At 56.0% G+C, this 20,223-nt stretch overlaps 1 protein-coding gene across 1 annotated transcript; it reads right to left on the bottom strand.

Moving 5' to 3' along the window:
* Window positions 1–7,338: 7,338 nt before the first annotated feature.
* On the bottom strand, window positions 7,339–19,910 carry KAZALD1 (Kazal type serine peptidase inhibitor domain 1). Its single transcript, XM_073354981.1, has 5 exons — window positions 19,791–19,910; window positions 16,117–16,720; window positions 11,305–11,465; window positions 9,387–9,534; window positions 7,339–8,480 (listed from the first exon to the last, which is right to left on the bottom strand). The coding sequence occupies exons 2-5, from the start codon at window positions 16,616–16,618 to the stop codon at window positions 8,389–8,391; spliced, it is 903 nt and encodes a 300-aa protein (XP_073211082.1). The 5' UTR covers window positions 16,619–16,720; window positions 19,791–19,910; the 3' UTR covers window positions 7,339–8,388.
* Between the last annotated feature and the right edge of the window lie 313 nt (window positions 19,911–20,223).

The following is a 20,223-nucleotide window of genomic DNA, read 5'->3' as shown; positions in this document are numbered from 1 at the left end:
CCCTTCCCTGGGGACATTCAGACAGGTCCAAGGTAACATAAAGACTGTGAAAGAGGCCAACAAACCTTCATGCTTCAGGACATAAACCAACCTCTCATCATGGGGTCAGGAAGGAACTATTCAGGAGGGTAGATTATCCCCCATCTGCCTATTGCAAGGTTTCTGTCACCTTCCTCTGAATCCAATCATGCAATGCCTACGTTCCTCAGCAGCCCAGGTGGCCCCAAGCCCTACAATCCCTCAGAGCTGTTGAGGTTGTGGCCTGAAGGAAACCAGAAACAGCTGGTTGCTGGGCTGGAGTGGTCTCTGCAACTCTTATAGGAGCACCTGGTGACACTGCCCTTTGGTTAGGGGTGTCATTTGGCAGGTGCTGGCATTTCAATCACAGCAGCATCCCCCACAGGGGTGGCAATGACCCCCTGCCCCAGTCGGTAGCCTTTCCATCTGCAGGAGGAGACAGGCAGCAGCAGCCGGAAAGGCGGCTCTTGACTCCCAGTCCCAGAGCCCATCCGTATGTCTGGCCAGCAGCTTGCCCGTCGGTGACGCTGTCCTGTCGGAGCGAGTGGCTGACGAAGCCCAGATCAGGCACAGCTGCTATGCAATGCACTCCCCTTCCTGCTGAGGCTGCAAGGTCAGGCTCTAACCCCTGGTGGGTTTGCAGCCCCTGCTGATCACAGGCTAAGTGATGCCTCTGAAGTGGTTCTCCCTCTCTGCCTCTCATCAGATGCTTCTTGACTAGGACTGTTCATCTGTCTTTCCTGCTGTTGCTCTCCTCCTGGTTAATTATTAGAGGTCTGCAAAAATGCGGGGCGGGGTTTGGATCTGAGTCCCGTTTTATTTGAGGATGGGTGAGAAGGGGTCACTTGCGTTTCTGGATTTGTCTCCTTGATACGTGTTTATTCAGCATACGACTTTCCCCTCCTGCTGTCTCCAATACACTGTGACGGTTGATTCCCCCCACGCTCCTGTTGAAGTCAAACCTTGGGTGGCTAGTTAACTGGTTAGCTTCCTTTCACCCCTGCCCCCATTTTCTTGTCTCCTGGGTGAATTCTCCAGCACCATGAGGAGGTTCAGTTGGCCCAGACGAGCCTCCATCCCGAGACCCAGTCGGGAAGTTACTTTTTGTTCCTGTAAACGTTTTTGATGGAAGTTACAATGTTTTTCTTTCATTTTTTTTTTATCAAAAATTGTCTTCCAAAGCTTTTGTGTTTTTCCTTGAAAATCCCCAAACCAAAGAACCTTTGGGGGTTTGTCGCCAAACGCTGGGGTATTTGGTCACTTGGGGAGTTTCCATGAAAGCCCCTGAAATTTCATAGAAAACTGACATTTCCAGTGGAAATTTTCATTGTGACCAAAAAGCCACTTTTTGTGGCGAAAACATTTTGAATGCAAAACTTGGGCCAGCTCTAACCCCTTAGGTTCGCTCTGACCCCACAAGGCTCAAACCCATGTCTTGCGGGAACCTTGTCACTGGGGGTAGTCCATGCTTTTCGGGCAAAGAGATGCAACCTAGAAATGGGTCTGCCCCAAACCCTGGCATGATCTAGATCCACATGGGTCTATCTCAGACCCCATTAAGCAGCCCCGAGGAGACAGAGGACTTTGCTCTCTGCCATCTGTCCATGATCAAGGCAAATATGATTGAATCTGACTGGGAAGATTTTCCTGTTCTGAAGAACTGGCTGGCAGAGTGCTAACGGGGAGTTAGACTGATTCCCTCCCCACCCCACCCTGGCTGCTCCCAGCCTGACCCCTGTCCATTATGTCATCACAACATCTGGATGTAGCTGTTGCTTTGGCTGCAGGCTGCTGGGCTGGCAAGCTGGGTGCTTGGCTTTCACTTGCCACCCTGGATGACCCCACAGCTACCCTGGAACTACCTGTTCAGGGCTTTTAGGCACCAGGGAAGGAAGTTTTGAATGGGTGACTGCTCTACCCAGAGGGGTGCTGGGCCAGAGCCAAAGAAACCTGGGCACCTTTGGAAATTGTCACCCAGCTGAGATGTGACGGGCAGGTCCAGCAGTAAGAAGCACATCTAGGCCTCCCAGAGGTGCAGGATGAGAAACGTCCACCCAGGGCTTCCTGTGTGTCACTTACATTGGCTGCTGGGTGGCTGATGAGTATTCTAGATATGCCCAGGTGGGGTGCCCCTGCTGCACTGGCCAGGGACCCAGGGGTGCCCTAATGCTACACTGAGCACAACGGCGTGTCAGTGGGCAGCAGCAGAAGGGTTAACTCTACGGCTGGACAGGATCCCAGGTGAGTGCTGAACAACCGGTTTTTAAAGTTACAACAAATAACTTTAATTAAGTCCCACGGCAGCGACTGATTCTGGGCACTGACCCCTGGATCAGGGGAACAGGGCCGGTTACTGGCTCTTTTAATGTTGAAGTGAATTTCGTGCTGGTGAAAGGGGCTGACATGGGAACCTAGGGCCTGCGATCTGCTCAGTGCATCGCATGCAACCTTCCCCCTGCACAAATCATGCACCTGAGTTCTCATCTCACCAGGGGCTGCTTCTAGGCATGATGGAGGAATTCACCTCGCCTCACCCACTCAGCCTCCAGCTCCTGGCTAACACTGGGCTAGTCCGGCTGCAGTTACATGGACATTACACTGGCTCAGGATCCATCCTCACCAGCCTTTCCTGAGACCCACCTGCCCCATCTGTGACAGCAGGGCCAACTCTTGGTCATTAGCGACCTGAGCTGGATTTGAGTGAAAACTTGTGAGTGGAAAAATTCCACCTCCCCTTCCCTGCACTCTTAATTGCAGAGCTGGCCGGCAGCACCTGTGACTCACAGGGCATATGTCCGTTCTTTCCTCAGCACCTAACGAGCAATAAATAAATAATCGTGGGAGGGATGTTTTATCTCCTAGACTCAGCTGGCATGTTCCTCCTGCACATTTCCTCTGCTCGGTACGTTGTGTCTGGTGTCTCAGGCCTGTTTAGAAACCAATCGCTTCCCGAGAACTGGTGACTTGAGAACAACCCTTCCCTGAGTATCAAAGATGCCTGGCAGCTCCTTTCAGGAGACTATGACAATTGCCCCTTGTTTTGATTCACCCTCGTTCGGTAACGGATTGTGTTTCTACTCCCTTTGATTTACCACCCCAGTGGGGACGCACTGAAGCCATGATTCTGGCTGACGGTCCTGTCTGCAAAGGATACAAAGTGCTCGGGTTCCTTCATTGCTTTTTAATGACCTCTTGCAAAGGACTTGGAATGGAGAAGGCAATGGAGCACTAAGGAAGATTAAAGAGCTGTGTTTTCTCCCCTGCTGCCCAGGAATATCCTGGCTCGGCAAACGTTAACTGCTGCGCGCTGTGTGTTTGGGGATGGCGGAAGGAGAAGAGCTGGTCTGATGGGAAGGGTTGTAATCACAAAACATTATAACACATGCCTCCCAATGCCTATCCACTTAGCTGCTCTTCCCCCTGGTAGTATCTGAGCTCCACGCACTCACTAATGGATTTGATCCTCACAGCTGGGACATATTTTCTCCATGTTCCAGATGGGGAAGCTGAGCCAGGGTGTGTCTACACTGCTCACCACGCCCATGCTCTGACTCAGGTTTGAGCCCAGGCCCCCCTTCCGTCCACACACACACCAGTCTGACTCGGGTCACTCAGAGCCTGGGACCTAGGGCCCTTCTTGGGGGGGTGGGTTAGAGCCCGAGTCCTGCTGTGACGTGGGTCCAAGCCCCTTCGGTTTGCACTGTGGACGCAGCTCAGGCCTCAGCCCCAAGTCCGAAAGTCTGTGTAGTGCAGCATGGTCATGTTAGCACAGTTGTGGGACCCAGGTCCAGCAATTGTAAACTGGGGTTAACAATGCAGTGTGGACACTCAAACACAGGCTGGGAAACACCCAGTCCACCAGCCCGGGTCCCCCAGACCCAGCCTACGCGACTTGCCCCAGGTCACACTGGACGCCCGTGGCAGAGGCAAAAACTGAACGTCGCTCTCTCGGATCCTGCTCGGGTGCCCCACCCACTGGCCCATCCCCAATGGCTTTAATCGCCATTTTCCATCCAAAAAAACCAACCAACCCCTTATGGTGGGAAATGTTCGGCCAGCTCAAATGATCAAGTGGGAACTTTAGAGCCGGACCCTTAGCAGCTGTACAGAACGTCAGGGGAGACACAGAAACCTACACCACACCCACTGTGGGTCTAGGTCCACCTCTGGAAATAGCGACAACCACCCCCCCTTGCTCTTACATTAGTGCTTGGCAGCTCTCAGAGCTGGTCAGTGTCACTACTTCCATTTTGTGGTGGGGGAAACTGAGGCACAGAGCACTGAAATGCTGCACAAGAATCCTATGCCAGAGCAGGGAATTGATCCCAGTCCCATGTGAGGGCCATAACCACTGAACCACCCTCCCACTCTCCTCTCCCTGCTCCTTTCAGCCCTGCCTCCCCTTCGCCCCAAGGCCCGGCCTTGAGCTGTTGCCATCAGCCATGGATCAAACTGGTTTAATCGGGGTTTCTGTTCCGGTTCCAGCCCACTGTACTGGCTCCCTCCTCCCCATCCTCCTCCACCCCTGTAAATGAATCATGCCCGTTATTCCTGACGGCTTGGAGAGAGGCCTGGGAATTGGGGGAAGTGAGGGGGGCTTTGGGAGCCATCACTCCAATCAAAGGCACCTCAGCGTGGCACATTCCGCAATCTAATGCCGGGGGAGAGGCCCAGACCTCTCCAGCTGGCTCCTTCTCAGGGATTCACAGGCTCGGCAGACGGCTTCGCCAGCCAGTCGCCTCCCCTCATCCTAGCCGCTTGATTTCCGAGGAGGCCAGCCCGCTCCAGGGCCCACTGAAGTCCAGGGAAAGTCTCCCCATGGTTTCAGGGAGTGTCGGGATCAAGCCCTGGGTTTCCTTTGAGTCACAGGGAGGAGGGGATGCTGGGCCTCTCAGCCAAAGTAGGGGTAATGGCCACCGGCTCGGCCAACTCACCAGGGACCGAACCCAAGCTAAAAGCATGAGCTAAAGCCCCAAGTCTCATCAGCTGGGGTTGAAACAGCCTGCTGCCCTGTGCAGATCAGGCACGGGGGGCGGGGGGGACCTGTAACACCCCCCACACACCCCCAGTGGGCACATTGCAGGGCCCACCAGCAGGAGTCTCTCCTCACTAGATCTTCACACCTGAAATCGTAATATCCGAGCTGGGGTCAGGATGCAGGGTGCGTTTCCAGGGCATGAAACTGGCATAGCTAGGGGGTGCTGGGGCAGGACAGAGGGGTGAGGCAAAGTTCGGGGGGGGGGCTGGACCAGCAGAGGGGGCTGTAGGTTGGGATCAAGGGGCATCGGCAGACTCTGGTGTGGGGGAGTCCAGAGCTGGCATAGCGGGGGGGGGGGGGCTGCGGGCTGGGATTGAGGAGCCTTGGGGCTGGACCAGCAGGGGGGCTGTAGATTGGGATTGAGGGGCATCGGCAGACTCTGGTGTGGGGGAGTTCAGAGCTGGCATAGCAGGGGGGCTGGGGTTGGGGTTGGGCTTGGGGGGCCCTGACAGGGCTAGATGTGCAAAGGCAATCTTGCAGAGCACCTGCGCACACCGGCCATTGCTTCCAGCCCTCGCCTTCCCTTGGATTAAATCGCATGAGTTTGTAAAGCGGGGGGACAGGGGGGATTAGCTCACTGGGAGCTGTGGCATTGCTCAGCGTCTGGTGGTCATGCAGAACTGCTGCCACTGTTGACTTTGGCCCCCCGACCGGGATGAGAAGAGAGGCCCGGGGCTGGCCCAGCTGCTCTGACTGCCGGAATTTCCTTCCCCTGCCAGCTCCACACAAGACCCTTTTATTTGCCTGGGTGGGTTTGACTCCGGAATCGGTGTCTGCATCGGCTTAAAAACCCCCCAGAGGTGCGAGAGAAAAGCAAAGCTCCAACCAGCACCAACATCCGTCTCGCTTTCGGGGGAGACTGCGGAGCCAGACCCTGCAGAGGGCCAGTACTGTGGGCCCAGGCCTGACTGGTGTCAATTTGGAGTAACTCCACTGAGCTCCGTGGGGTGGCTCCAGGTTTACACCACTAAGTCTGGACGCAGGATCTGGCCCTTAGCTTTCACTCAGGTCTTCCTCAGGCAAAATCCCTGTCACTGAGAGTGTGGCTGGAGGACACTGGGACAGAATTTGGCCTGGCAAAAGATCCTGCTGTTTGGAAACTTGGGGCCTCACACCCCTGCTGCCTGTCTTCTGCAGTGACAGCCGCAGCCCGGCTCCCTGTGACTTGCCTGATGGCGCTAGTCAGGGGGAAGGGGCAGATTTCAAAAGCGCAAGGGGCTGCAGCATTGCCAAGTCTTGCGGTTTGATCGTAAGTCTTGTGATGGGGGGAGGGGTGTTTTGCTTAAAGCCCCAGCTCCCGGAGTCATGTGATCTTGAGAATCTGTGCTTTCGTTTTACCCCCCAAAAGCCGTAGGTTTCTAGCCTTGCTGGTAGCAGAGAAAAGGTGGAAGATGTGACCCGAGTCTGACCCTGAGTGCCCTGATGGCCAAGGAAAGTACCCCAAACTGTATTATCTTTAGGAAAATTTCATGATGTTTTTGTGTGTGGCCTGACTCATGATTTGTGAACGCCTGGGGCTGGCCATGCGGAGAGCGGCTCCTCACTGCTATCGCAAGTCAGTGGGCGCTGGGTGGACAGCTGCCCGTCATGCCCCCTCAGTCCTCGCTCGGGCAGCGTCTCCATTCACCGTTGGGAGCGATGGGTCGATGCAGGCGCTCCGCAGCCGCCAAGGAGTTCAGGACTCGTGTGAACAGAAATGGTTTTGGGTGTCAGTGGACATGGAACTCCCGAAGTGCCAGCAGAGACCCCTTTGTCTGTAGCCCTCAGACAGCCCTAGCCAGGGGCCTCTTTGTGGGCAGGGGAGAAGCTCCTCCAGAGAGCAGCCCCACGCCCCTCCTGTCCCAGACCCTGAGCCCTACCTTCTGTGGAACGAGCCGAAGCCCCCGCCTGTTCCCTCAGGTGTGTGTAAGGGCAATAAGCGCGTGCTGGATTGTGTGCTGTGTCGGACCGGCACCATGTGCAGCAGGCAGCCTGGCATGCAGGACTCTCCTGCACTACATGAATTGTATCCCCCTGCTGCAGCGGTGTTGCCCCGTGGGCATGTTGCATTGTGGTCCAGTGGCCACACAGTGTCGCGATTCGGCTACTGTACCTCTACCAGGACTAGAAGGGGGGCCCGGTTCCATAAAGAACAGGGTGGAGGGCTGCACTGGCCATTCTACACGGGAACCTCGGACCACTGAGGCTAGGGACAGCCCTGGTGCAGTAGACTGGCCCTCCCTGCCCCACCCTCCCGAAGCCACAGCGTGGCTGGAAGAGAAGCAAATCCGTGCACGCACAAGAGGAGACGAAAAAAGGTTTAATAAACTGGAGAGAGAGTCTCAGGAGAGAGGAACCTTTCTGTGGTTAGGTGCTAACCCCGGAGGCTGATCACACCGCTCCGAGAGCCCGTTCCAGCTGCAGACACCAGCATGGCCCCAGGACTGCAGCAGGTGGCTAGAGAGCTGGTGACATGCAGGCTGCTTGGAATGGGGTGTGGTCGTCCTCACGTGTTAGTGTGAAGCCCTCGGTGTCGCTCTGTAGGGGCTGGATTCTGAATCCCATTTCCAACCCCCCAGCAGCGGCGACCAGCCTTCCTTGTTGGTCTTAATCATGACAGCACCCTAACCTGGGAAGTGAGTCCTTCTGCTCCTGGAGGGTCCAATAATGCTGGCATGGGGTGGCTCCCCATCTTAGGAGAGTGGCTCCAATCTCCCCAAGACCAAGGGACCAGTTGCACCCAAGGATTTCCAAAGAGCACCTCCTGGCTACATCCGTCGGGGCCTGATTTGGTCACCAGCTGGTAGCTGGACATCAGAGCAGACAATTAGTGGCATCCCCAGTTAGTGGCCAGGCTTGCTTTGTGTGGGGGTGGGTGGGGGTGTCTTGCACAGGCTGAGACTCTGATCGGGATCCCCATGGTCTGTTGGTACCAGGTGAGCCAGAAAGGAGCTTAGCCGAGCTCCTGTTTGCTGGGCCTCCATAACCAAGCCAACACTTCTGCTGAGCTGCTCTTTGCACGGCTCCAGGTGCCGATAGCATTCACCTCTCCTGGAAGCCACTAAACACCTAATAATCCCTCCTGCTGCCCCCTTCACCCAGCAAAGGAATGTGTTGAAAGATGACCCCCCCCACGCCCCAAAAAAGATCTCAACCCAAAACTTTTTATAGCAGAAGGAGTTTCCACGTGGAGGGAGAGGTCTGCTCAGGGATTCTCCCCAAACTCCACCCACAGAGGTTCACGAGGAAGGGGGCCAGGTGTCCATGCCTTGGACTGTCGTAGAGGAGGCAGGCTGGCGGATGACGTCTCCATCCTGGATCCCGACCTTGGTCCCACCTCCCCGCTGCAGCCGTTAGTAATAATCGTCTGACTCCTCGCTCTCCACGTCATCCTCGAGCCCGGGGTGCAGCTTGGGCAGGGACAGCCCCGTCATGTTCAGCTGATCTGAAAAGGCAGCACAGAAGCCAAGGGGTACAGTTCTACCTAATCTCCGCTGTATGGGTCCCAAGCCCCTCCACCTCTCTCTGCCCCGGGGATGGTTAACCCAACCGCTCGGTGGCATCAACACCCTGAATCCCAATAGGCCAAATCCACCCCAGGGCTAATCCCGCTGCCATCAGTGAAGTTTGATTAGTGCCCAAAGCCAAACACAATGTGGAGCTGCTTCTGCTAACTCACAGCAGCGGGTCCAAGCAGCCCAGTGGCTGGAACAAGGTGCAAGAAGCCCCCACAGTGGACAATGATGGAATAACCTGCCCCTGAGGGTGGCTTCTTCCTGACCCATCAGTGAGTGGTTGGGGATGCCCTGAAGCAGGCAGGTTTCTAGCCCTTCTAAACAAAAATAACGTATTCATTCTGATCTTGTCTAAGGGAACCAACAGCTGTGAGTGTTCACATTTCCTGCACGCATGCACCCACCCCTCCTCCCGAGCTCTCCTGAGCCCCACACGTATCCATCCTCCTGTACTTTGGCCTAAGAGTCCCCACTTGTCTGTAGGGGCCAAGAATGGGTAAGACACAGGGCAAGGTGTGTGTTGCGTCCCCCTCAAGTGGCTAAGCTGCTAGAGGATAACAGCCCACTGCTGCCTCAGGGAATGGAGTTCCTCCTTTAGCTCAGGTGGTAGAGTGCTGCTGAGGGCGGACCCACAACCAACTCCCCTGCCAGCTTCCTCTCCCGAGCTCCAGCTCTCCTAGCCGAGCTGACAGAGCTGAGCAGCGAGCCAGAGGCAGGGAAACCCCAGTGTAGCTTTATTGCTGATTGGGGAAGGCCAAACGTCCTGGGCACTTCGAGAGGACAGCAGAACCCGGCTCCCTGAAGCGGAGGTGCTGGCCGGGGGGCGTCTCACTTACCCGGCGTCAGGACCGTCAAGCTGGCGAGCGCAGCCACCTCCCCGACCCTATTCCTGGCAAAGCAGCGGTAGGTGCCCTCGTCCGTCACACGGACGCCTTGGATCTGCAGCCAGCCGGTCACTTCGTATTTCTGGGGGCCTCCCCTGAACTGGAGTCAAACACGTTCAGCTAGTGTCAGCCGGGCGTACGGCAGAGTGAGAAGCCGGCAGCTGCGGGGGTCCAGCTGTGGGAATCTGCCAGGCCACCCCCAGGACAGTGCCAAGGAAAAGGGGTCTCTCTTGGCCAGCCTCCTGGGGCCAACCTCCTTCCCAGTGTAATTCCAATGTAGCCAGCAATGTGACCCCCCAGGGTGAATTTAGCCCATCAGCATCAGCACAAAAGGCAACATGCCCCAGCCGGTGACGGAGACAGAGGCCTGGCATTGCAGCCCTAGGATACTGGCTCCCTCTAGTGGCCTGGTAAAGGTGGTGGCTCTACGCAGCTGGACTAACACAACACCGGGCCCTTGGCTGGCAGTCGCAGCTGTGCGGGGATTTCTGGAGGACGTAGGCGAAGGAAGAGCTCTTTAATGGTAACTGAGGCCAGACAGAAAGCCATGTTTCCAGGAATAGCCCCCTTGCAACACCTCTATCCAGAGACCCCCATCACAGCCGGCTGGGAAACGCGACTCTCTGGATCCAAACTGGAATAGGCCAATTTCTTTTCAGATGTGAAAATCTGAGGCTTTCTTTTTTAAAAAAAACAACAACCCTCAAACACTTAAAAGGGTCTGGGCAATACCCACCCAGCTGTCTGGTTTTCTGCTTGGGTTTCCCCCCCTCCCTCTGCATAAACAGGATACACAAAGCCAGAAGAAACCAATCGATCTCCGAACATTTATGTGTCACCCCTGCTCTGCCTTGCCTGGAAACCCAGGGCCTCTGAGCTGCCTCCAGGACTCTGCGCTGGGGAATAAGAGATGCCAAATAGAGGGAAGGCTGGAATTGCTCTTGATTACCAGTTCCATGACAGTCCAGAGCCATCTATTTTCATCCAGCATTTTTATCTGATCTGGGAACCACCCTTCACCCCCTTCCAATTATCATAGCATAGAATCCCTTCCTTCATCCCTGGTGACTCTTCCCCCAACTTCATCTGACCCAGGCACCTCCACCCGCCTCGTGCTGTCCTATCCCAGCAAGACACTGGAATTGCAACACTTTCAATGAGGCTGTAGGTGACCAGTGAAGCAGACGGCTGTTAGCCTGTAGTTAGTGGCGTAAGGTTACCAGCTTTCCAGTTCCTATCAGAGTCTATCTAGTCCGTCCCCAGTCAGAGGATGATCGTGGCAGGCCACATGGTCTCCAGTGCCTTGTACAAAAGAAGGCTCAAGTGATAAGGATTCCATCACTTATCTCTGGAGACCCTCCCATGGTCTAATGTCTCAATGAGAGCAAGCAATTCCTTGCAGGACTCAATTTTCCTTTGCATAATTTCCTCCCATTACACCTACTTCTGCCTCCACGGCCCACCCTAAACAATGCTTCTTTTCTCTATTGTTCATGATGCAGAAAGGTCATTGAGTTCCACCCAGAAGTGGCTGCATCTCACTGATGATGTGCAGTTTATTATTGTCTGGCACAAATATACCAGCTTCCGGGTGAATTCTGGTGAACAGCACTGAAGTCCTGAGAAAATCCCACAGCTGCGAGGGGCCCGGTGGAAAGCAACAGAAGGAATCACCTACTTCAGGAACCGGGGACGTGGCAATACTGAGAGATACAACAGCCCGTCCGCAGGCAGGAGGTGCTGAGGAGAGAGGTAGAAAACACTGCCCCACAGCTCAGGGCAGGCTTGCTGTCCCTCCAGCGAGCTGGGGTTTCCTCTGACGACAGGGCGACCCACCCCAGCTGCCCGGAGCTCTGATCCAGCAGCTCACCTGTACAGAGATGTGGGGGTCATCTCCCGGCAGCAAGATCTCTGCGCCGTCCTTCCTCCACTCAATGGACGCCATGGGGTAGGCGAAGACCTCACAGCCGAAGATCACGTCCTGCCCGGTGACGTTCCACACGTCGTAGGGAGGAGACAAGATCTGGGGCTCTGGGGAAGGAGGTGGAGGAGAGAGAGATGAGATAAGGGACCTGTTGGTTCAGAGGATTGGCCAGCCCCTCGCAGGCCCAGCCGAACCCACGTGGGCTTGGCGCTGCCAGGGCCCAGCCCCACAGCGGAGCGTCCGGTTGGGAGATACGTGCAGAGCAGGAGGTCCGATCTCAGGCTGACGGAGACACTTCTGTAGCGCTCCTCGGGGCAGACGGACATACCCCAGCCCAGCATCCCACTCAGACAGCAGCCATACCAGGACAGGGCCCGGTTCCTGGGCCCGGTTCCGGTCTCTCACCACTGGAGTCATTCCTGATCAGCCCAGGCCTGATCGCTGCCTCCTACCCACCCCACGGCTGCTGGGAGCGCTCTGCACTTCATTGTCTGTGCCACCATCTCAGCACACCCCGAGGACCACCCTTGGCTGGCCGGCCCCCTTCTTTTCCCACCTTGGTGCTCTGCCCATTCTGCATTTCCCCCCAAGTTGTGCCCACGTTCCCTCCATCTGCCCGGCAGGGGGATGGAGCCCTGATGCGCCTTCGTGAACATCCCTCTTCCAGAGACGGCCGCAGCCTGTTGCTTCCATCCCAGGCCAATGCACCCGCTGGAGGCAATGCCGCTCCCGGCTTCAGGACCATTTAATTTGGAACTAGGGGCCGTAACAACCCCACTCAGCCCCAGAGACTGGGCATCAGTGTCTACTTGTGAATGTGTTATCACCGCAGGCAAGGGAATCTTTCCTAGCCGCTAGGCCAGCGGACTGGGAGTCCGGACTCCTGGGTTCCACTCCCAGTTCTCCCAGCCTGGCCTTAGGCAAGTCACAACCTGTCAAGGTGAGGAGATGGGTGCTAATTCACTAGTGAACATCTGTAAAGTGCTTTGAGATCCTCAGCCGAAACGTGCCAGGGGAGCAGGCAAAAGTCCAGGGTGGAACGAAAGCAGAGCGATTTGAGGAGCGGCCGTTCGTTAGGATGGCAGCTCAGCGGGTGCCACTTTCTCATTAAAGACCTTGTCGGTCTTCCCAGCCTAAGCCCCTGTAACAAGGCTTTCAGCAAAGTCGCCACACACTCAAAGCATGCCCCTCACATGCCGATCATGAGGCCAGACAGACTCAATTAGCCACCCCACTGTGTTACCTTATTGCAAGCTGTTTAACCCCTGCAATCATCCAGTGTTCTCTGGCCCTCTGAAACAGACCCTTTACCTTTGTCTTCCCAGCTACATTTTGCCCCTCTGCCTCCCCGCCACATGCTGGCTTGCTTCCTGCTGCACCAACAAACCCAAAGGTTAACGAATCCTGAGTGACCTCCCGCAAAATCAGGGGATTGGCTTCATGCTCATTTTGAACCAGGAGTCAAGGCTTGGCGTTTTTCATTCGCCTTTTGCATTTCGAGCCTTTAAGCTTCATGATTTCAGGCTTTTGTCTGCAACCAGAAGGGCTAGAAACTTGCATTTAAAAAAAAAAAAAGAGAGCTCAGATTCTCCCAAAATCCTTTGACTCCAGGAGCTGAGGCTTTAGGAAAGATACCAAATGGCATGAGAGCTGGCAATGCTGTAGCTTCTCTGGCTCTCCCAGCTGTAGCAGACAAGCACTTACAATAATCCCTAGCACTTTTCATCCTTAGATCTGAAAGTGCTTCCCAAAGGAGCTCAGTATCAATTATCCCCACTGTACAGCTGGAGAAACTGAGGCATTGAGAGGGCACCCGGTAAACCAGTGGAAGAAGCAGGAGATGAACCCAAGTCTCCTAAGTCCCAGTCCCCTGTCCAATAGGCCACACTCCTACCCAGTCACAGGGAGGTAAATCAGGGATGTTATAGGGTTACTTGGTCCCACCTCAGTGCAGAGACTGGACTAGATGAACTCTCAAAGTCCCTTCTAGTCCGACATTTCTCTGATTCTGTGTGCAAGGATCTTTCCAAGCACATACGAAAGCTGCTCCCACCATACATATAACACAGGATAATAGTCACAGTAGCCTGTGGGCAGCCTTTCTGGGTAGAGCGCCGAAAGGGGGAAAAACGTGGTTAAAAACGTCACCAAAAAGAACTGTTTTTGCCCTGTGTTTCCACCCTAACCAGAAGCTCAACTGATCACTAGGCCCCATTGCAGACCCGAGGGGTTGAGGTCACGGTGGAGAAGCACCCTTTCCCCCCGACAGCTCGTCCGAGATCATGGTGGGGGTCTCAGAGACCGCGACGCCTTGGTTTGATGCGTGCTGCACTCTCCAGTCCTGGGGGCTCTGCCCGCTTGTGAAGACAGCGGCTGTTTCGGGCTCTGCCTCGCTGCAGGAGACGGTGCTTTGGTTCTTTCTCGCTGTTGGTTTGCTGAATCTCCAGCACTAGTGGGACTGAGACTGAAAATACAGCGTCCAGGCAGAAAATACAGCTGCAAAATTCAGCGTTGGATTTTGACCCCTTCCAAACTGTGGGATGTTGCGGGGGGAGTTTTCCAGCTTATCTCGGGCTGAGCCATGACACCAGCACACTTGGTACCATCCCTGCCTGGTCTGGTAGTGCGAGTTCTCCAGGGAAATGAGATCATCAAGCCACCAACAGCTCCAGCCAGGAAATGGGGAAGAGACGCCCGCGGGTGCTTTCTCGGTTTGTTTGTTTTAAAAATTGTCTGACGCATTTAAGAGGCAGAATAACATCCCAGCAGCAGCCTGGGGCTTCTCAGTCACTTCTCCCTCCAGCGAAGGGCAACATTCTTCCAAAGCCACAAGGTTTGGAAAGCGAACTTGTTAAGTACCAGCCTGGTCCTCTAATCCCCCGCGAGAGCCTGCTGACCACAGAGGAAAGGGCCCAGCAGGCTGCCCAGCCCAGAAACCTCTCAGTGCAGCTATCTTAGGGGAAGTGAGGGGGGCACGCCCCCCCAGCACAACCTCACAGGCGAATTATGGGAGAAGGCGTGTCTCAGCGGCACCTCCTAGCCCCCGGGGGACAATTCGTGTTCCTTCTCCGAGGGGTGACATCAATAACACGCAGGGTCTCAGCTATGCCAAGGCTCCTTCATGTGACTCCAGCTGCTTAAAGGAAGAGTGAATCCCCCAGCCCACATGGCGCCGGCACCTAGGCATAGAGAGCATGTTGGGGGCACGACTGGTGCACACTCGACTGCCACTTTTCTCTGTGCCCTCAGGCCCTGGAAAGCAGATGTAAATTAGAGCAACCCTGAGGCTCCTCTAAATTACTTCCAGGACCAAGCAGGCTCTAGAATGCAGGAAGCATGAAGGTGGCTTAAAGCCACCACCTTACTCCTACCCCAAGTGCAGGAAAGGGGGAACTGAGACTCTCAGGGTTACTTGGTTAGCTACAGCCCAGGTTTCATGCCAGGCCCTGCATGCACTATTAACTCTCCAGGCGACCTTGCAGAGGACGAGGGTGGGGCTGCTGCATCTCTCCAAGACTGGGGGCTTGTCTCTGCCACATACGATGGGAGGGGTTTGGGAAGGGTTGAGGGTGTGTGCAGGGCAGGGCAGTTTTCTGAAGAGGCTGTCGGGGGTGGGGGGTTAGCTTCTGGTATTAATTTTTGTAGCCTGTGTCAGGGGCTCCCACAATCTCAGATCGGCACCTTTATTAGTATTTTTATAAATCCAGCTACCTACCTAAACATGCTGAGGACTGACACAGCTGCAAGCAACTGGAAGAAAAGTCAGTTATTTGCCTCGTTCAGAGCTTGCAGCCACATTCCTGTGGAGTATCCTTGCCAAGGAATTAGATCTTACAAGATAAAGCACTTCAGAGGGAGGTTACTGTGACGGGAATAAGCTGTGAAGCAGTTAGCATATTTGGACATGTAAGGGGCTAACACTAGGTTTCAGAGTGAACACCTCACTGCACCAAACAAGGGCAGACCCATCTCTTTCTTAGCAGGATTGTTTCAGTGTCTGTCTGCAGGCTCAGGCAGGCAGCAGTTCTTTCGAGGTTTTCTTCACAATAAAAAAGGATAGAAATGGTAGGTTATTTAATGAAAGCAAATTTGACAGAAAATACTGGAAATAAAAAAAAAAAAAACCACTAACCCCAGGCTATAGTGTGGAATGGTGTATATTTCTTCTGTCTCCTTCCAGAACCTACCCTACAAACTAGAGATGGTTTTTAAAAAGTAAATTAAAACAAGTCAGAAGACCAGATTAAAGCAGCCCAAATTCCCATTTCCAGAAGCAATTGGAAGATCCCAGAAAGACTGAGGGGTGGGGCAGCTATTTCTGTTTGCAATGACAACTGAGGGTGAAATAAGTCAGCTTGATTTAAAACTAGTCAGCAATGAAACCAAGAATTTGCTAACAACTCTCTGGAATTTTCACATGTGTTTTGAGTGTATTAGCTTCTGAAAACCCCCAGAGATCTTCCCAGAAATTCTTGGCAAAGGTCCCTGAAGATTTCCACTAGGGACTATTTGCTGTGCTACACTGGAAAAGCAGGACAGTTAAATCACTGCTCTGCTACAGGCTTCCAGCATGACCTTGAGTGTGTCACTTCATCTCTCTGTGCCTCGGTTTCCCATCTGAAAGAGACCTACAACTCCCATTGTTATTGGGACTCCTGATCTGGCGCACGGAATGTACCCCTGGATCTTTGGCTGGCATGCAGGGGAAGGCTGAAAGAAAGGTGGTGGAGGGGAAGGGGGTTTGACACCAGACACTACCTGATTCACAGGGTCCCTCGTGGGCCACAGTAAGATTTGCCTCGGGATGGGCATGAAACACCTCCTGGAACTTGCAGATCTGGGTGTAGGTCTTCCCATCAGAGCCACACAGGGCCTGGCTGGAGAGGCAAGCACACTGCGGCTCGGGCACCTCGCCCTTCCGGAGGTCCCCCGTGTCCAGCTTGCACTCCAGATGGTCCCCGCACTTCCCGTAGAAGTGATTGGTGTTGTCTAGGTCACAGATCTGCCCTTCCAGGTTGGCACACTCCCAGCAGCAGTCGCATGGGTCCCGCACCATGCCTGCCAGGCATCCCCGGGGGGTAGGGCATTCCTCTGGGTTGCAGTCCGAGCAGCTCTCTCCTTCCTCCAGCAGCCTTTGCCAGCCGCGCTGCAGGTAGTCCGGGGCACTGGGCAGCGCCCCGCAGGGCCATGTCAGGGCCCAGCTCAAACACAGCAAGAGAAACAGAAGTTGAGAGGGGGTCGGGTTGGCAGGTTTGGACATTCTCACGGGCTCTCTGGGTCTCGGAGTCTGGTCGCCACCATCACTTAGACACTGGACCCCTGTGCAGCATCTCCCTCTTCAAAGCCAAGAAGTCATTAACGTCTGCAAGGAAAGAGAGCTAGGTTAGTGGCTTACTAGAACACGGAGATGTTTTTGTCTGGGGAGGCCCAGAGCATGGAGCAGATCTCTGACCATTCAGACATTTGGGTCTGATCAGCATCCCACAGTGTCCCATGGGTCTTCTCCAGAAGGAGAGAGGGAAGGAGGAAGGGCCCCTGTGGGAGGACAAATGAAAGTGTGGGGGTTTGGAAGAGAGAAGTGATAGGAAAGGTGTTTTATTCCCAATCGTGTAGCAGGAGCATGGATCCAGTGGTTCTCAGGAAACCATCAACAGCGTATTTCCTTTCCGGGCGGGCGATGGGCTTTCATATTATTTGAAATGGTTTGGCCGGCCAGCATTAGCTGTGCAGGGCACCCCCGGGGTTCAGCCACCGATTTATTTTGATTCAGGCAGAAGGGCCCGTTACAATCGCTAGATCTGACATCCCTCCTCGCACAGGCGTTTCAGCCGGGGGTTCCTGTCTCCAGCCCAGAAACAGCTGGCTGCACTACAGCGTGTCCTTTAGGAAAACAGCCAACCTCAAATTAAAGACTGCAGGCCACAGAGAATCTACCACATCCCTGTTCCGGTGGTTAATCCCCCTGCCTGTTAGAAATGTGCATCTCGTGGCCCATCTGAATTGGATCATTTCTGCTAGATGAAAGCATCTTCTGCCATTGGCCATCTTCCCTCCGCCCCTGCCCTGGGCAGGGAGCTGGATCTAGTCGTGGTCAAGTTGCCTCTTAATCTTCCCTTCAGTAGGCTAAATAGATGGAGATTCGTGGCGCTGGGAGGGAGTGTGTTCTACTGGTTAGTGCAAGCGACTGGCAGCCTGGGCCCGTCACTGCTGAGCCTCAGATTGCCCACGTGTGACACGGAGATAATGCGACCTATGGGTGCTTCACCTCCCTCCTGGACAGGGTGCATTGGGGCTGCGAGCCTGCTTTGAGATCACTAGGGCGTGGCAGTGTTCTCTTAGGATCAAAGGACCCAGCTACTTAGGTGGAGGCAGTTGCCAGCCTGGGACATGGCAAATTAGAGAAGCAATTCCTTCTCCCCCAAGATCACAGAGACACAGGAGGGCCCCCAGCCACCCCAGCGATGGGTGTCTTAAATGTGCCTCGTCCGCTGTGGTTTTTGGAGGTGGGAGTGGGGCAGAGGGGGCGTTCCCCAGAGCCACACACCTGTTTCCATTGACTTCAGTGGGAGTTTATTGGGTGCTCAGCACCGCTCAGACAGCAGGTCCTTAGCTGGGTTTAGCTGCAAGTGTGTCCTGCACAGGCCTGACCACAGAGCGGACCCTCTCCACCTCGCTCTCTGTGTCCGCTATGCGCACCCTACCCCAGTGGGATCTTTAATCCAGATCTCCGCGTTCCCCAGGCAGCAGCTGAGAGCCCCAAAGGGGAGATGCATCCCGCAGAGCCACGCTGAGCTTTCGTCCACCACAAGCAGCTGCTCTTGCAAGAATCGATTACCATCTCCTCTGTCCCCATCCAACCATACCCAGAGGAGCCGGCTGGTTCTGCAGGGACGGAGCTGGTTCATCTCTAGACAAAACCAGCTGCCAGGAGCAAAGCCGGAACGCTGCTCCCAGCTGAGCAAGGCTTTTCATTCTCTTGAGGTTCCCTGTGCTCTGACTTTGCTGCACCCCACTTTCCCTTGTTGCTTCCCCCCCGACAGCTGGCCAGATGACCACGCGGAAATGCTCCCATCCCCTCTGAGGCACTCAAATACTTGCCACGGTGCTGAGGCTGAGCATGCAGAAACTGGGTGCCTCAGGGCTTGTTCTAAGTCACGCCCAGCTGCAGAGCCCCCCACAATGCCTTTCCTGGGGGTCGCCAGGATGCAGCAGCACTCCAGCCCCACACGTGCCCCCTGTGCGGTCCCTACAGCTGATTCCTGAGCCTCCTCTAGCCCGAGGGATGCTGCAGGTGCTTTGCCCTGTGCTTTGTTTGGCATTTTTGCAGCTGGTGGCTTTGTCCTGCCTGGCCCAGTGCTTCAGAGGGGAAAAACTCAATGCAAATCACTCTCTCTAGACTCCAGACGGTCCCCTCCGGCCCAGGCCGGACGGCAACTTCCTCCTGTTCCCCAGCGAGTGCCCACTCTTCCCCTTCCTCTAGCACCTCCTCCGGGAGGATCTCAAAGCCCTTTCCAAGCATTCATGGATTAACCCACCTCACAGCCCCATCTCAGACTGGGAAGCGCTATCCTCCCCACTTGAGGGGGAGGCAAACTGCAATGAGCGGGAGGTATCCCAGGCCCTACAGCAAGATGACATCAAGGAGCAGAGTCCAAGAGTCCTGGCTCTCAGGCCTCCTGCTCTGACCACTAGACCACACTCCCTTCCCAGAGCTGTGAGCGCAGAACCCAGGAGTCCTGGCTCCCAGGCCCCTGCTCGGACCTCACTTGCTAACCGGAGCTGAGAACAGAGCCCAGGCTCCCAGGCCCCTGCTCCGACTGCTAGGGCACACTCCCCTCCAGGAGTCCAGCACAGAGCTGGCAACTCCTGAGTCCCAGCCAATAATCCTACCTAAGGGCAGGACAGTGAAAAGCTCCTTGTGGCTGGCCTGGGTTGGGGAGGGGCCCTGCTGTTCTATCAACACCCCCCGGCCATAAACAACATCCTGGGTCTCCAAAGCCCCCCCACAGCTGTGCGCCCCCCCCCCGACACGCCCCCTTCCAGAGGCCGGATCCGAGCTCTTGCAGCTCCGCTGTGACCCGAGCCGTCGGGGGCGAGCACCCGCTTGCTCCCCCGGGCGCTGCAGGGCAGGCTCCCCCCGGGGACGATGGGGAGGCCCCCGTGCGCTCCGGAGCGGAGAGGCCGCCAGGCAAGGGGCTGAGCGCAAAGGCCTGGCTCCGGAGCGGGAGCGCCGGTTCGGTCCGGGTCCCAGCTGGGTCGGATCCGGTTCGGCCGGTCGCAGAGGCCGCGTGAGGCGCCGGCCGCCTTTGGGGGTGAAATCGGCCCCTCTCCAGTGCCAAGAAGGGGGCGACACTTTGGGTACCCCGTGGTCCCCGGAGCTGAGCGCCCCGGACTCCCCGCTCCCGCGTGGGCGCAGCAGCCCGAGTCCTTACCTGGGGGGGCGCCGGGGGGCTGCGCTGGGGGGCCCCGCCGGCCGAGTGGCTTTTCCAGCGGGCTCGCTCGCCCCGCTGATGTCAGAGTGAAACGTGACTCCCCGGCCGGAGCCCGAGCGCTCAGCGGCTCGCCTGGAGCCCGGCCCGCTGTAACCGGACACCCCGCTCGCCAAGCGGCCCCTGGCTGGGGAGACCGGCCCAGCGCCTCGGGGTGGGAGACTCGGCCCCGGGGGGAGCTGGGCGCCTCCAGGAGAGGTTAGGAGGGCTAAAGAGGGGCTGGGGCTCTGGCCTGGCACCCGGGCAAGCCAGCTCCAAGGCCCTGTTGGCATAGGGCTAAGGCCAGAAGGGACCGTGATCGTCCAGTCTGAGCCCCGGCCCATGGCAGGCCACAGACGCTTGCCCACCCCTCCCCAGGTGTGCAGCTGCTGGCCCC

Source organism: Lepidochelys kempii, chromosome 7, assembly GCF_965140285.1.
Source record: "Lepidochelys kempii isolate rLepKem1 chromosome 7, rLepKem1.hap1, whole genome shotgun sequence".
Lineage (NCBI taxonomy): Eukaryota > Metazoa > Chordata > Testudines > Cheloniidae > Lepidochelys > Lepidochelys kempii.
Note: the sequence above shows the minus strand (reverse complement) of the source record. Positions and strands in the feature narration are given on the sequence as shown.

What these genes read in the sequence shown, in the direction of transcription:
- KAZALD1 (XM_073354981.1), bottom strand. Translation starts at nt 16,618, where the DNA reads ATGTCCAAACCTGCCAACCCGACCCCCTCTCAACTTCTGTTTCTCTTG. An exon ending in ACCCCCACATCTCTGTACAG is followed by an intron (nt 9,535 to 11,304) that starts GTGAGCTGCTGG and finishes GTTTGACTCCAG; the next exon opens with TTCAGGGGAGGCCCCCAGAA. An exon ending in CTTGACGGTCCTGACGCCGG is followed by an intron (nt 8,481 to 9,386) that starts GTAAGTGAGACG and finishes CTGCCTTTTCAG; the next exon opens with ATCAGCTGAACATGACGGGG.